Source organism: Canis aureus, chromosome X (genome assembly GCF_053574225.1).
Source record: "Canis aureus isolate CA01 chromosome X, VMU_Caureus_v.1.0, whole genome shotgun sequence".
Classification (NCBI taxonomy): domain Eukaryota; kingdom Metazoa; phylum Chordata; class Mammalia; order Carnivora; family Canidae; genus Canis; species Canis aureus.
In genome coordinates, this window is record NC_135649.1 from 39653131 (window position 1) to 39668258 (window position 15128).

At 41.0% G+C, this 15128-nt stretch overlaps 1 protein-coding gene across 15 annotated transcripts in view; it reads right to left on the reverse strand.

The window, feature by feature from the left end:
• Positions 1-630: 630 nt before the first annotated feature.
• Positions 631-15128, reverse strand: part of PAK3 (p21 (RAC1) activated kinase 3) — a 263447-nt gene continuing 248949 nt past the window's right edge. For 12 of the 15 annotated variants that reach the window (XM_077888028.1, XM_077888025.1, XM_077888026.1 and 9 more), the window contains 3 exons: positions 10709-10846; positions 10245-10372; positions 631-7273 (listed from right to left, as the gene is read on the reverse strand). In XM_077888028.1, coding sequence (XP_077744154.1) covers positions 10274-10372; positions 10709-10846 — 237 coding nt within the window. In that variant the 3' untranslated portion in view covers positions 631-7273; positions 10245-10273. The remainder of the gene's footprint in view (positions 7274-10244; positions 10373-10708; positions 10847-15128) is intronic. The other 3 variants (XM_077888029.1, XM_077888031.1, XM_077888033.1) reach the window with 1 other exon arrangement.

A 15128-nucleotide genomic window follows, 5' to 3' on the forward strand; every position in this document is an offset into this window, starting at 1 on the left:
CCAAAGTGAAATGAAATGAGGGAGGAACTTCTTGATACAAGGTGAATGGTCGTTGGCGGTGGAAGTGGGCTGGGGTATGATATCCAGCTGGCATTCTATCTCCTTGCCATGACCTCTGAAATGTCATGATGGAGGTATTGTGGAGTCCATTGTTTTTCTTATTGGAAATTTTTATCAAGATCACTGAAGATTCACACGCAGTTTTAAGAACTAATATAGAGAGATTCTGTGCACCCTTTACCCCGACCTCGCCAATGGTAACAGAGACTGTTTGTTGCTTCTTACTTCATGGAATGTATATCCCTAGGAAATAGGACAAGAATACTGTAGTTAAAACATGAAAGTGCATGTATAATGGGGCCAAACTCCAATTTCCTTTTCACTCCAAGGTGGGTTGTTTGGGAGAACATGGAGAACTTACAAGTGCTGTTCCTTGTAAAAACTGTGACTCTGAGCTATTCCATGTAACACCAGATGGAGTCCCTGGTCTGAGTTACTTAGTGGCAGAATTCACATGACATTTTCTGCACTGCTCACAAGGCTGGGCATTTCCCTGTGAGCTAGGCAAAATGGCTAGTGTCAGGGGGGTGGGCAGGAAGGAAGGTAACAGAGGACAGAAGTACCAGCTCGTTGATGTTTGTCATTTTTATTTGCAATACTTTAGGTCCAAGTTTCAAACTGCAATATTTTTACACTCAAGACACAGTCATGCACAATCCATAATTCAATTTTCTATTGCTTCAACCACAATTTAAAATAACAATATTGGAAACAAAAGTTTAAAAAAAATCAGAAGCTGAGGTCAGAAGGATGGAACCATACCATCAGCAGGTCTACGAAAGAAATAACTTACTGAAAAAACTCAAACAAACAAAAAGACCATAAATACCTTTAATCCAAAGTTACAGAAGAATTTCACTACACATGGGTTTTACAGGTAACACATTTTAACAAAAGTGATGCACAACCAAATGAGATACAATTCTGATAAAAAAGGAAAATATAGATCCTCCTCAACTTGTTTTGTCTGGATATCATGAGTACAATCCCAGTAGATGTCAGCACCTTGTGATCTGACTCCTCCTGGCTGATGTACTGAGACTTAAAACTCAACCCACTAATGGTTATAGGATTCTGTGAAAGGTCTTATCACTAATGAATATAGTATATGCGGGTCCATAAAGCACACCACACACAAGCACACATACTCAACTTGAATTTCACACTCAGGGCTAGTTGGCACTCTGTTAAGAGGCAGGGCATCGGGACTAGGTGACTTCCAGTTTACCCTCTTTCTGGCAGTCTACTCATAAACTGGCCGCTCACTGTGGGAGTTGTCATCAGAAATGCTATCTTTGGTTCCCAACAAGTGGATGTGTCAACATTCCTTGATGCTAATAGCACATACTTACTTTTTCACTTCTTTGTCTGCAACCTACAAGGGCTTATGTCTGCTCTTACTAGTCCTAGCCATTGAAATGCATGGGTTCTGCCATCTTGTGCCATTTACAAAGTAAAGTCTATAAACCCAACATCACTTTGTAGGAAAGGAAAGGCCCAAACATCGTTCTGTTCTAGCAAGTGTGACAGTGTATTTCTGTTCTAGTAGCACATATTGGCCACAGCTTAATGAAAACCAGACTTCACATACAGAGCATATGGAAAATAAAAACTGGGAACACATCACAGAAAAAGGACATTAAAACAACAACGAAACAAAATGCGAGGATTGGGAAGGCTGCCATAAGTTTTATCAACATTCCCTAGTGTTATTTTCATTTACTTAAGGTTTTTTTCTTCCCCCATCATCTTACATATTTCTACAGTTTAACGGCAACATAAGAAACCCAGGCTTAAGCATGCAATATTTGCCATCAATCACTTTAGCAGGTTGAATTTGCAAGGCAACCTATAGTACCACAGAATGATAGAACTTTTGGAAAGACCTTGGAGGTCATCTGGTCCAATAGCCTTATTTTACAGATGAAGGAACAGCCATGAGAAGGTTAAGTGGCTTGCCCAAGGCCTCAAATGAAGTGAGAAACAGAGCCTATGTTAGAATCCAGGTCTCCTTACTCCTAGGCTGGTCCTCCTTCCACCACGTCTGCTTGCTTCTTTATAACTCCTGCTGACTTCCTCTTAGGTACTAAATCAGGTGAACACAATACTTCCCTCAACTGCTGGTAGGTATTATGGGGCAGCATTCACCTGACAGCAGCTTCCAAAGGAGACTCTGACAGCCTCAACCTGTTTCTATCAGTTTATCCTGCAAGTATGACTGTATTACGTGGCAGTAAATGCTATATGTACGGTAGTATACTTGCACATAGACGTGTGCATGTGGAGGTGACAGCTCCGTTCCCGCATTTGCAGATTCAGTTAGAGATTGTTTAATAATAAACAGACATTCTCAATGCATGAGGAGTTGGGTGATATTCATTTGGCCACTACAGGAGTGTGGGATCAGGAAAGGAGTGACAAAATTAAAGCTAACCAACAGAAAGATGATATCAGAAGCAAATCTCTTATGAAAAATTCTTTCTTAGGGTAAAATATTTCCACTGTTTCCAAGGTACCATTTATTTCCTTCCCAAGCCACATGCAAATATGTTCAGAATTGTGTGTTAAGTTCACTCGAAATCCCAGGCCTATTAGACCATCAATTTACGAATGCTGAGTTGTGGTCCTCTTGCTTAGAGGATGGGAGAAGCTTGCATCACTGGCCATGCCTGTGTTTAACTGAATATTAACTGCGAGTAGCACAGAGAAGGACCATGAGATTTGACCGGGGATGGCAGGGATAAAGAACTCTAATTAAGTATTATTTTCACATTGAGAATGGCAATGAAAAGTGGGTTCTCTCAGTATAAGGTCTGCTCTTGGGGAAACTGAGTCACATCTGAGCCCACTGCATTATAAAACTCATCATCTAAAATTTCTTTGGTGGTTAGAGGAAAATTTTTCTCTCTTGGTACTCTCCCTTTGCCCTTTAAAAATGACAGTAGTTACTGCAATCAACCTATCATCAAGCAGCACAGAATGCACATGGAGGCCATCTCCAGCCAAAGCGAATAGGAGCTGAAGACCAATAGGCAAAGGCAGTTCTAAATATTTGTCTTTATGTTTTCATAGTTGGCTTTTAATTGCAAGTCCTAACTTCTACTGAAATCAAAGGGACTTGTCTACTCATCACTAAAAGGAGCATTGTACCTGAATGATACAACATCTGGTGGAACAAGGACACGGTGGAAGTTGGGGGGAGTCCTCCTTCTGTTCTTCTAAAATCCAACCTGAAAATTTGCTAAAATGAGCCAGAAAGGTGATACCTGAACATCACCCCATCCAATCTAAAGTAACCAAAACATAAACCTCTGCACCATGTCAAAGCAGAGGGCAGCCAATTTTAAAGCAGAAGGATGTGTCTGGAGATCTAATGGCGACATCTCCCTAGCTTCCACTTAGAGATAATAGTCTGCTAAGAAAGCATGTGCCATACCCGAGCGTGTGCCAACCTCAGCACCCAGGCAAATATAAAGCCTATGGAATAATTGTAACTAGCAAATATCTGTGCCCTGCATGCTCTGGGCTCTGGTCAGAAGACATCTGCTTCTGGTGTCTTTTCTATGTTTCTACAGTCCCCTTTCCAATGTTTATTTATTATAAAGCAATATTATAACAGTATCAAAGAAACTTTTTAAAGGAATTTTTTTTGCATAATCCCACCACTGTAACACAACTGATTTCAACAGTGTTCCCAGTCTTTGTCCGTTATGCACACTTATTTTTCCATAGTTGTAATCCCTCTTTGTGTTATTTAAAAGTGATTTGATAGATTCTCTCTGAGAATTGGCAGCCTCACTAGAAATAAACACGCCACTGTGCAAAGGAATATAGTTATTTACACGATCTTTGAGTGGAGAAATATCCTTTATAGACAAACATCTCAAACTATCAAAACAGTTATACAGACGACAGGAAGCAATTTCATATTTCTTTTTCTTTTAGCAATGGAATGTGCTTCACAGGGGAGGGATGGATGTGGGGGATTAGGTGGTTAAACTCAACATCGGGGTGCAATTCACAAGCCTGAAGAAATCTGAGTAACACAATTAAAGAATAAATACTTGAGTTAAATCTTCTTACATGACTTGGCCATCCAGTAGCCAAAACGGAACATGGACACACAAATATTTACAATGACACATAGACGAGATCAGCAAGAGCGAAGTCATTACCCAACACGGTGACTGATTTGGGGGGATTGTGTCATCCAAAAATCCTCATGGGATTATGACAACGCACCGGATCCTTGCTACAACATTAATGTTCTCTTCTCTCTTAAATAAATAATCTCTACTGTGCTTCTTACCCTTCCCTGACTTTGCCTCTGCCCCATCCCTATCTCAGGACATTTTGCCATCAACACTCCACAACGTGCCTTCATTATTTCTGGGCACACTAGCAATTTTAAGGATCTGGATAGATTCATCTGTGTCAAGATGAGCTTAAAAAAAAAATCCAGAGAAAGGGAATAAACGACCACCTGGAGTCCAAGTTGTTCAAGTGTACCCAATGTGAATCCTTCAGCATCATTTTGGCAGGAGAAACAGCTTCTTGCTAATACTTATTAGAAATATACATAACTCTCCAACGTGGGGGAGGGGTTTTAGAAGCTATTCTCATTTAAAAATTTACATAGATATAAATTTGTAAGAGTAAAGCCTACTGCACTATATTACCATAAAATCTTGGTACAATGGGGGCGCGGCGAAGAAGTACCTGGCTCCTCATTGGTAATATGCAGAACCGAAAGCATAAAAGAGCAACCATTTTTCTGCCTACAGTGATCTCAGGATCACTGCTCCAGGTCTCTCCCCACCCAAAAGGCCTTTAAGACATATAAGAGATGCTAATCAACAACTAGGGCTTCCCAACCAGCTTTGTGATTCTCTCCACTGGCAGGGGCATAGTTAGTGTACTGAATTCTACTCACACCCCAGGTATTATTTCATTGAATTCCCTGGCACTATGAATGAAACATTAAAAAAAGAACATTTAACTTTAAGTGAAATAAATATTAAGGCCTCTCTCTCTTTCTCTCTCTCTCTCATTAGAACAGTGTGGCTTTCAAAATTTCAGGCCCAACCACCTTTTTGCCAAGTATAACACAACATGTTTCAAATGAATGTAACCATTTGATCTTCTTTTTGCATGTGTTGTTTTATCTCACTGTGGGTATTTTCTAGGGGGTCAAGCCCTCCCAAATTTTATCGTAAAAGAAAACAATAGGAAAATAGGAAATCCACCAGTGGTGCCATTTCCTAAACATAAACACATGCACTATGTGGTTAGCAGAAACTCTCTAAAGAAAGTGCTTGCCTTTTAAGGAACAGATGGATGGTTAAATGGACAGATGTACCTTGGCAGAGAAGAGAGGCTCGGGCCACCAATCTCCTTCTCCTTCTTGCTGAATGTAGATATGTAACATATTGAGAATCTGAATAGAACCTATCAAGAAGCCTTCTATTGAACAGACTGTTTCTCAAAGGCATGGAGAAACCACTTTACAGAGTTTATGAAACTGACAATACATTTGAAAGAGAAGCATACCCATTTTTTCTACACAGACACCCTCCAGATATTTTTCTACTCTAGAAGATTCAGGAAGTGCCAACTGTTGAATTGTTAAGAAGTAGCTACATGATTGGGCTGATACTTCTTGGGATATGATCACAAGCCCTAATTATTTTTTTAAATTTTTTTCCTAATTATTTTTCACTGGAAAATTTCCAGATCTTTCTGAATGCAGTTTTGGAATTCAAAAGCTGAAAGGACAAAGTCTGGCCATACTATATCCTGAAACAGAAACTGATGAGACAGGGAAAATGGGAACAAGTACTTAGAGCCAAATGTTGATTGGGATGTAGTTGTCATGGACCCCTTGTTTCTGACAGGTTTGGATGCTTAGAAATATCTCTGTTCCCCAGTTCTTTTAAGAAATTTAAAAAATGTTATAACTTGTCACATGATTCTGATCGTAAGCAAATGTTGGCTAAGGGGTCTGTTTCCTCCAAAGGTGCTTATTTTACAAGCAAAAGAGAGGATTAAGTTAGGTCTCCTGATCTTTGTTTCCTTTGTCCACCAAAGATCTGTGTCACACACTCATCTTGCTTCCCTTTTGGCTCTCAGAGAAAGTCCCATCTTTGTCTAAGAATGGTTTCTCCCGTTGGGATTTCCTAGGTTGAGGACCTGGACCCACCCAACGGGAGTACCACCACTTTCAATGTGTCCTTTGTCAGGCGCCATGAAGATGAATGAGCCAGTTTCTAGAAATGATACATCAACTACCTCTGAAGCGTCGTTGTGAAAATGTGACAGGATTTCACCATTTGAGCTTTATTTAGATAGACGGTTTTGAAAAGCCCTTCCTGAACACACATATTCCTCTCTGCTTTTGGAAAAATGCCTTAAAAGAAACCTTTTCCAATACAAATGCAGAAAAAAAAAAGGCACACAAACCAAGCCACCACTATAGAAGAAGAATAAAAAATTGCAACTCTATTAGGGCATGGACTTCCACATGTTCACACAGTACTTGCTCTGGGGTAATTTTTGTTTGTTTCATTTTGTTTTTGTGTTTTTTGTGTGTGGTTTTTTGTTTTTGTTTTTTGTGTTTTACTTTCTTTTTTTTTTCTTTAAAAAAAAAGTTTCGACATCTTTTTTTTTTTTTTTTTTTCCCCTGGACATCTAATGACAATGCAAGTGAAAAACATCACATTGGGCAAGGAGTTTTGAAGGAGGTTCGAATGCAAGAGGGACTATTCTCTAACTTAAAAACGAACACGACACTATGAAGAGGGAGTGTGCATCTTTGAGAAACCTCTTTTTCTTCAAAGTGAATGCACAAAATGAGGGGATTCACTACTGGCTCTTTCGCTTCACGGTAGAAGTGACCACTTTCTGGCCACGTCGACATTGCTGCCCTGGTCGGGCTGCGATTCGGGCTTACAAATAAATTACATAATCTGAGGGAGTAGGAAAAAGGCTTATAAGAAGTTTCTATTCATTTGAAAGTTAAAGATCCCCCACCCCCTTTGACTGTATTTTCTTCCATGTTTCCTGCAGCAGAATATCAGTTCAGTCTTACTCAGGAGGGAGATGGTGTGGGGTAAGGCTCGCAGTCCTAGCGGCTGCTGTTCTTAATCGCTTCCTTTGCAGCAATAATCAGAGGAGTCAGGCTGGAGAGAGGCTTGGCTAATTTTAAAAACGGATGCTGCAAAAGGAGGGGGAAAAAGAAGAGGAATTACTGGAATCCTTTCCTCCAACAGGTATATCACCTTACATTCTCAAGCAGCCCTTTTTCATTCAAATGTGTACCTTGAGCAGCCAATTAAATACAACTTGATTAAAAATGGTGCCAGCTTTTGGCCTTCAGATGTCCTTGTCATTCGGTGTCATGAAATCCTCTGGCCGCTGACTGGCAGAGCCAGGAACTCAGAGTAGGGGTCACTATGTTTGTAAACAGTCTCATTTTCTGATTTTCTCAAACAAATGCATTTATCTGGAGCAGCTCTTGTGCTTGAAAACGTGTCTTTGGTGGCCTCTGACCCTGAAGCCAATGGTTTCTCAACTGCTAAACCCGGTAGCTGCACCTCCACCATTTCTCTTTTGGCTCCTCTGTAGTACTTAACGTAAATGGATATCCCTTCCTTTTCTGAAATGTTTTCCTCATTGGGGGCCTGTAATATTCTCCCATCCTGGTTCTTTTCCACATGTATGCTCACCGACTCCTCCCCTTCTATCTTCTTCCCTGCTTCCCTTTCCTCTTCCCACCTCCCAGATCCCAGCACTCAGTACTCATTATGTTCTTTTTCTAACTTAATTCCTCTGAGAGCTCACTTTTTTTTTTTTTTTGAGAGCTCACTTTCTTTCATGGTTTGGACCTTTCATCAGCTTTATGGGGATGACTCCCAATCCAATATGGTGTGACCTGATGTCTTCCCTGAAGTCTGCTCCTATTTCTCCAATTGCCTGCTGGGTATTTCCTTCTGAATGTCCTTCTGTCCGCTTGAGTCCAACATTTAAAGAGCTATGTTAAAAAGTCTCCCAAATAGGGTACTCTTGTGTGATGTAAGCTGCAGAGGCTTTGGAATCTGTGCACCTACGTTCAAGTCTCTCCTCTCCTTATTATAATGGTTAGGTGAGGTGACAGTTCCTTGTAAGCTACACAGAGGCAAAGAAATGTTAACCAGTGTATTATCCTTCATCATTTCTGCTTTTCCTACATGCTGCCATTGGTTTGATATTCTGAAATTACTTTTGTCTTCTTCTCTCTTATATTCTACATGTAAGCAGCTACCAAGTCCTTTCTTCTCAATGCCTTCTACCATTATCTCTTGCCTTCCCTGCTTCAGGGCTAATCACCAAACCCTCAACTATAACCATAAATTCTCCCTGATCTTCCTGCTCCCATTTTTTCCTGTTGCTAATTCTTATTGCATACCACCAGATTCACCTTCCTAAGCAAAACTATCACCATGTGTCGCTCAGATATGGTCAGGGTTTCCCCACTGGCTACAGCCCCAATTCTATAGCCTGGTGTTCAAGGCCCTCTATGACCCTATCTCTTACAGCCTCTTGACTGGATGTGTTTACTTCGGCTGTCTGCTTTATTTTCTGTTCACTTAAACTTTGCCTTCATGGCTTTGCTCACACTATAATCCTTCCATCTGAAATCCCTTCCCCTGTTTGTCTCAACCAGTTAAACCTGCTCTGTCCTTCAAGACTCAGAACAACTCTTTCCTGTTTGCAGATAGGTTCTGATCACCACAACTCATAGGAACATTTCTCTAATCAACCATGGCATTTATTGTTTGAATAGCCACTTGGTTTGAATGAGTCTTTAAAACACCCTGTGGTTATTTTTGCCACATACCCAAGGACATTGTAAACTTTTGGAGAGTAGGAATCATGCCTCTAAGGTCTGTATCACCCACTGTAGTGAGCCTTGCAAACAGAAGTTGCTCAAAAATATATCAATCGATGGACAGAGACTTGACTTGGGCCATACAGAAATACACATAAATACTGAAGACCTGTGTCTTTTCTCAAGCCTTCTGGGTGTGTGTGTGTGTAGGGGGTGAATGTCATGCATCCCTCTATTTTCTAGCCCCTGATATGGGCAGTTATAGGCTAGAGTCAGAGAATAGCATTATATGGACTTCAGGCAATATGCAGGATATTGGTAATGTGTAAAATGAAAAGAGGCAACAAATAAATGATTCAATTTAGACTCCAAATATAGTTTTGCGTTACTTATCTGACTGCTTTAGATCAAAGAACTGTCAGGGAAGGAAGCAACTAGGTAGCTGAGTTAATGATCTACCTAGCTGTATAGCTACATTGAGAACCCGTCTCATCACTTATCCTTGGAATGTGTATCAGGATGTGTACGTGGGTGGTGGGAGGGGTGAAGAGATGTGGGAGCGAGGCACTCCAAAGTTCAGGTTTTTCATCTGTAATTTGAAACTGGGTTAAATCGAGGATTACCAAAGAACCATTGCAGATTTGAAATTCTAAGCCCTAGGGAAGCCTGTGAAATGCTCACAGCAGAAAAGGGAGGTGTAGTCTCTTTGATTCCTGGAAATCAGTTTATCCCAGGTGTGATTTGGGTTGGGGTGGGGTATTTTGACTAGGGTGTAGCTCTCCATCTCTGGAGGGGGGGTTCAGGAGCAACAGGAATTATTTTCTTTCTTTCTTTTTTGCCTGGAGCAGACTGAGTCTGTGGGTACCACACTAGATAACCAAATGTTGCACCTTTTGTTTAACTGGATTAAGTGTTCAAAGTCACTTTTCTTAGATGTTACAGGGCTTGATACACGTCCCCGAGAAACAGTCCTCAGCACTGAAGTTGTATGTGTAGTCCCAGGCATGTGTTACTTTATCAATAGAAGTATATATTTTTGTCTCTAAATTGGTTTGTGTGTTTGTGTGGGGGAGAGTCAGACAATCTAGGGCTCAGATCTCAATTCTGTCACTCGATGGCTGTGTAAGCCTCAATTTCTACATCTGTAACAGGAGATAATCACACCTACCCTATAGAGTTGTTTAAAGAATTCAATGAAATAATGTGTGTAAAGAATGTGGTCCACCATTGGTACTAATGATCATCAGATAGACTAATCCCTGAGAGCCATGAAAAGGACAAATGGTTACAGAGGCACTCACCACTGGATGGTACTCACCCAGGCAAGCAGGTGCCTGCCATTTGGCATCACAAGCAAAGGGGCTTTGACCAGTAAAGCATTAGAGTAGCAAATGCCATGGAAATAATTGCATAGTTATGTAGAGAATTACCTCCGGCCAAGAGCACCTGCACACAACATCCAGGGGCACAAGTAAAGTTTAGAACAAAACAGCAACACCAGAGGTTCACAGTTTTCTTTTTCCTCGCAAAATAAGACTCCAGGAAGAACAAAAGAGATTTATAGATTAAACCGCCAACTTCTCAGAAAAAGGGCAACATGCCAGTCAATCATGTATTAGATGCATGCCTATACTTATGTGCCTGCAGTCTAGAATCAAATGGGTTACAGCCCAACTTGAACTAGACATCTCTTGACACAGCTAGACTCTTACTGTCACACGCTGAGATGGAAAAGCTCAATATAATCACTCTCTCTGTGAAATCATCCTATTTTATTTTCACCTGCAAAAGCTCCTTGGCAGATCCTCGCCTGTCCACATCCATCTCAAGACAGCGATTTAAAAAGTCACGGAACACAGCTGACAGTCTCTCAGGATTCTGGAGCTCTGGGGTTCCATTAGTGGCTATCAGATATAATGCCTACAGAAAAGATAAAAAGAAAAAAAAAACAGAAAAATCCATTCAGTGCATACAAATTAGGATCGTGAGTTGGCACAGAAGGTACAGCTCCAGTTTCTTCCAGTTTATACCCTGGGTCTTCAAAATTCCATTTTATAGAATGACACTAACATACATTTCAAAGTTTCTATAACATTTAGAAGTCATTCCTCTCGGCAGTAACTGAGGTAAGATTGAGGGGCCCCACCCAGAAAAACTTGGTAATAAAGTCATAAGGTTGTCCTTTGACAGTTAAGTACGGAAAAGTCCATTTATAATGAGTGCATGATTAACCACCTAGGAAATTAAGCCTAGGGATTGTCTGTGAATCTGTGACTCTGAAGACTTGGAGAACATGCATACACCCAATCACACTGACCTGAGTACAACCTCCAGAAGGTGCGCTTACAAAAGTGATTGTAATTTACTAAGTGTTCATCTTGTTTGATGAATATCTGGGAGCAGATCAGTCATGAACAGAATACATTATAGAATTAGAGAAGCACAAAGAACCAGAGGATGGTAGGGCCTGGATAAGAAGTAACCTGTGAGACCCAAGGACTCAAGTACTTTTGTCCTGTGGCAGGTGTATCCCTGAGTAGATTTCCCATGAAGGTCTACCTATGTGGAGAGAAAATATGTGAAAAGTTGACATTGGTAGTCTTGGAACCTGATGATGATTATGTAGCCTTCTGTAAAAGAACCAGTAGCAAATATATCTCTGAGATCTTTGTTCTGTAAGGCCACCACTGAGAGACCTCGACTGGGTCATTGTGTGCTGACAGAATCTAGGGCCTCCATGGCAAGAGCTAGCCCCAGGTCCCTGGTGAATTCACAAAGGTAAACCCATCTTTTGAAGGCTCATGAGAGGAAAAAAAAAAAAGAAGGTGGCCATTCCTCATGCCTCCTCCTCTAAGGGAACAATACAATTCTAAGTGCATTATGTATCAGGTATTGTATTAGAGACTGGAGACCCAAAGATGAATAAGAGAATGTCCTGCTTTCAAAGATCACACAATTTAGTGAGGGAGTGAGACATAAGTAGCTACAATACAGTGGGACAAGAGCTAATGGAGGGATAGAGCCAGTGTTAAGTAAATACAAGGAGGAAGTAATTTACCCTAGAGCTCAGAGGAAACCTCACAGAGGAGGCTGGTACCTGAACACAGTTTTGAAGTAATAAGTAGGAGTTTTCCCTATGGGTACTGCCACCAGTGTTATGTCTGTCTAGGTGACCAACCCCCTGTTATGAAGACATGCTCTCTCCTGAACTTGCTTGGGCTTTGTAGCAAATTATTACCCCCCACAACTCCTTTTCCCTTGGCCCACCATGGCTCCTACTATAATTATTATAAATATTTCTATCAAAGTCCTTTCCTGGACCAGTTTTCATCAGCTGGTAGGGAAATCTCTCTTGCCTAGAAACTTCCACAGGTGTACTTAAGAGGGGGTTAGACTATATGTTGGCAAATAGAACTTCAATAAAAGAGAGTTAGGAAGGGCTGCTTAATCCAGTGGCTGTCAACCTCTCACATGCAACAGATTTCTAGATCACCCCCAGAGTTTCTGAGTTAGTAAATCTGGAAGGGGCCCAAAGAATTTGCATTCAAGCAAGTTCCCTGTTAATGCTGAAGCTGCTGGTTCCAGGACCACACTTTGAGAACCAGTTTAATCCACCTGGGTAATTAAAGCAATGGACCAAACTAGAGGTTCTCAGACTTGCTTGCACACAGAAATCACCTGGGGAGATTTAAAAGATCCATGTGCCCAGTTCTCACCTCCCACCCCAAACCAATTAAGTGAAAATATCTGGGGGTGGAAGGCAGGCATTGGTATTGTTTAAGGTCCCCAGGAGATCCCAATTTATAGCCAATACTGAGAACCACTAGCCAACGACTTGTGGCCCACTTAACCCAGAATCTCTACATTGTCAGTTCACCAGACATGATATACACAGAATCCCAAAGAGTGAAATTCTCTTACGTGGTGATGGTGAGAATTTCAGTGCTACATGTTTCTATAGAGTGCAATGAAACTTTCTGGGTTTTCCCCCAGTACATTAAAAAAAAAAAACCCTACATGTATATTACAACCCCCTTCAAACTAACACCTTCTTTCTCACTACCCCTCACTACTATCTGATTTTCAATTCCGTCATTGCTGAACAGCAGATGCATAGGACAGCTATTGGGACTTCCATGCCAAAATAAAAGTAACTTGCACATCTAGCCTTGCCTTAAAACAAACAAACAAACAAACAAACAAAAAGCACAAAAAACCCCAACCAGTATGAAAAAGGAATGTGCTTATAAATTGTTTTTTGGAAATCATCAATCAGGCTGAAATCAAATGGTGCACAATCACAGCAGATACATTATATTAAGTTCAAACAGGGTGTTTTAGTTCTTGGATGATTAGTGCTTGAAGCACCTGTCCTTACAAACCGTCTTTGTTCCCTTAAGAAAATTGCTCACTGCGCGCCTTACATTTGCTGCCTCCTAAAACTCTTATTTCCGTTGGCCACAATTCCACCATGCTCACTGTCCTTTGCTTACTTTTTTTCTGCTCTGTAGACAAACCCAGTCCTAAGCACGCACACGCACACACACACACACACACCTCTTTGCTCCCTTTCCACGCTCCCTGGATCTGCCTGGATGCTTACTTAGTGCTTTCATTTCCCCAACTTCCTTTCACCATTGTGGCTCAAAACATTCTCCTCCACGTAATCTCATTGCTCATGAGTATGCATAATCCTCCTCACCTCTCTTTAGTTCATGCCTCATTACCTCAGGAAATGCATGCCCCTCTTTCCATTCCATTTAGTAATATACAAATGACCTTCATCATAGCTGTGCAGCCTGAGTAGGGCTGGTGATGCATGGAGGCAAGGGAGCAGAAAGCTCTGTAATCTGAAGGGGAATCAGCGTAAGGAGCCAGTGCCATGAACCTCTACAGCACTTCAGAGAGAATGGATGTCCTCTTCCAAATTTCTACAAAAAGAATAAATCTGGTGTTTGTTGGGGGGTGGGACTGATGTTTGGAGGAGGCAGGGGTCTCGATCGGTAGCCTAACAAGAGGACTCCTGCCTGGTTGATTAGTGCCGATTTGCTTACATGCCCTTACCCCCCATCTAGGTATAACGCACCACTGCCTTGTACTCAACACTAGATCATAAATATTGTTTGATGTTTTACCAAGTTCTTCAGAAATGTCATTTTAAAGGCTGCAGAGTAGTGCATCCTGTGGCATATACCACAGTTAAATCTGCTGGCTCGATTACAAAAATACACAGACTCAGGAAAAGGTTGAAAGGAAATGCACCAGTATGTTAACAGTGGTTCTCTCTGGGTGGCAGGATTACTCGTGACTTCATTTTTCAAGCATATTTTTCGATTTTCCAAATTTTCTACAATGGATATGACTGCTTTTTTACTTAAAAAAAAAACACCTCCAAAACATTACTTAAAAAATAAATGTAAAAAGCTGTGTATGCCAAACTTACACAGAAATCCTCATGTATGTCTTTTTGTCTTCAGAGGATTAAACCTGCTTTTCATCAAGTACTACCCCTTGAGGGAAACAAAAACCCAGACGATTTTTTTTTCCAGCCATTGTTTTCGTTTTAATTGCAACAGTATTATTTCCAACTAATTTCCATTGCAAAAAATCCACACTTTCAGTTATATTAGGGGCTAAACTGGCCTTTGTGGAAGTGGCCTGGGAACCTAATCACCACACATAATGCAGCTTCTATGGGAAAATGCACTCTGAGTTCCAAATGATTAACTTAAAAATGAACTTGTGGAACACGTCCTGTGTGTAAGCTGGGGACTATCTTTGTAAAAAGAAAATTGCTACCCACTGCCCTGCTAATGGGAGACAAATACAGTTACAGCCAGTACAACAATCACGGCAGAAAGTGTTTTACTAAAAAAGTCAAGTCTTGCATGAAGAAAGATCAAGGAAAATAGATCTAGGCGTGAAGGATCACATTTTGGTTTTATTTGAGTTAGGGAAAACTGAAAGGAAATGAGCTGGCGGTTAGATCAGAGCTTTTTGTTGGCTCCCCTGTAATCCACGCATGTGGTTTGCAAATTGGACTCCCTCTTCAATCCCCTCAAGGGCAGCTGAGAAGGAAAAGCAGCAGGACAGCGAGATACACGTAGACTCCGAGAGCCTGCGCCCACACCTATCTGTTTCAATTAGAGACATGTTTCTTTTTTCTTTTTTCTCTATTTCTCCATGCTTCCAAGCAAGGTTT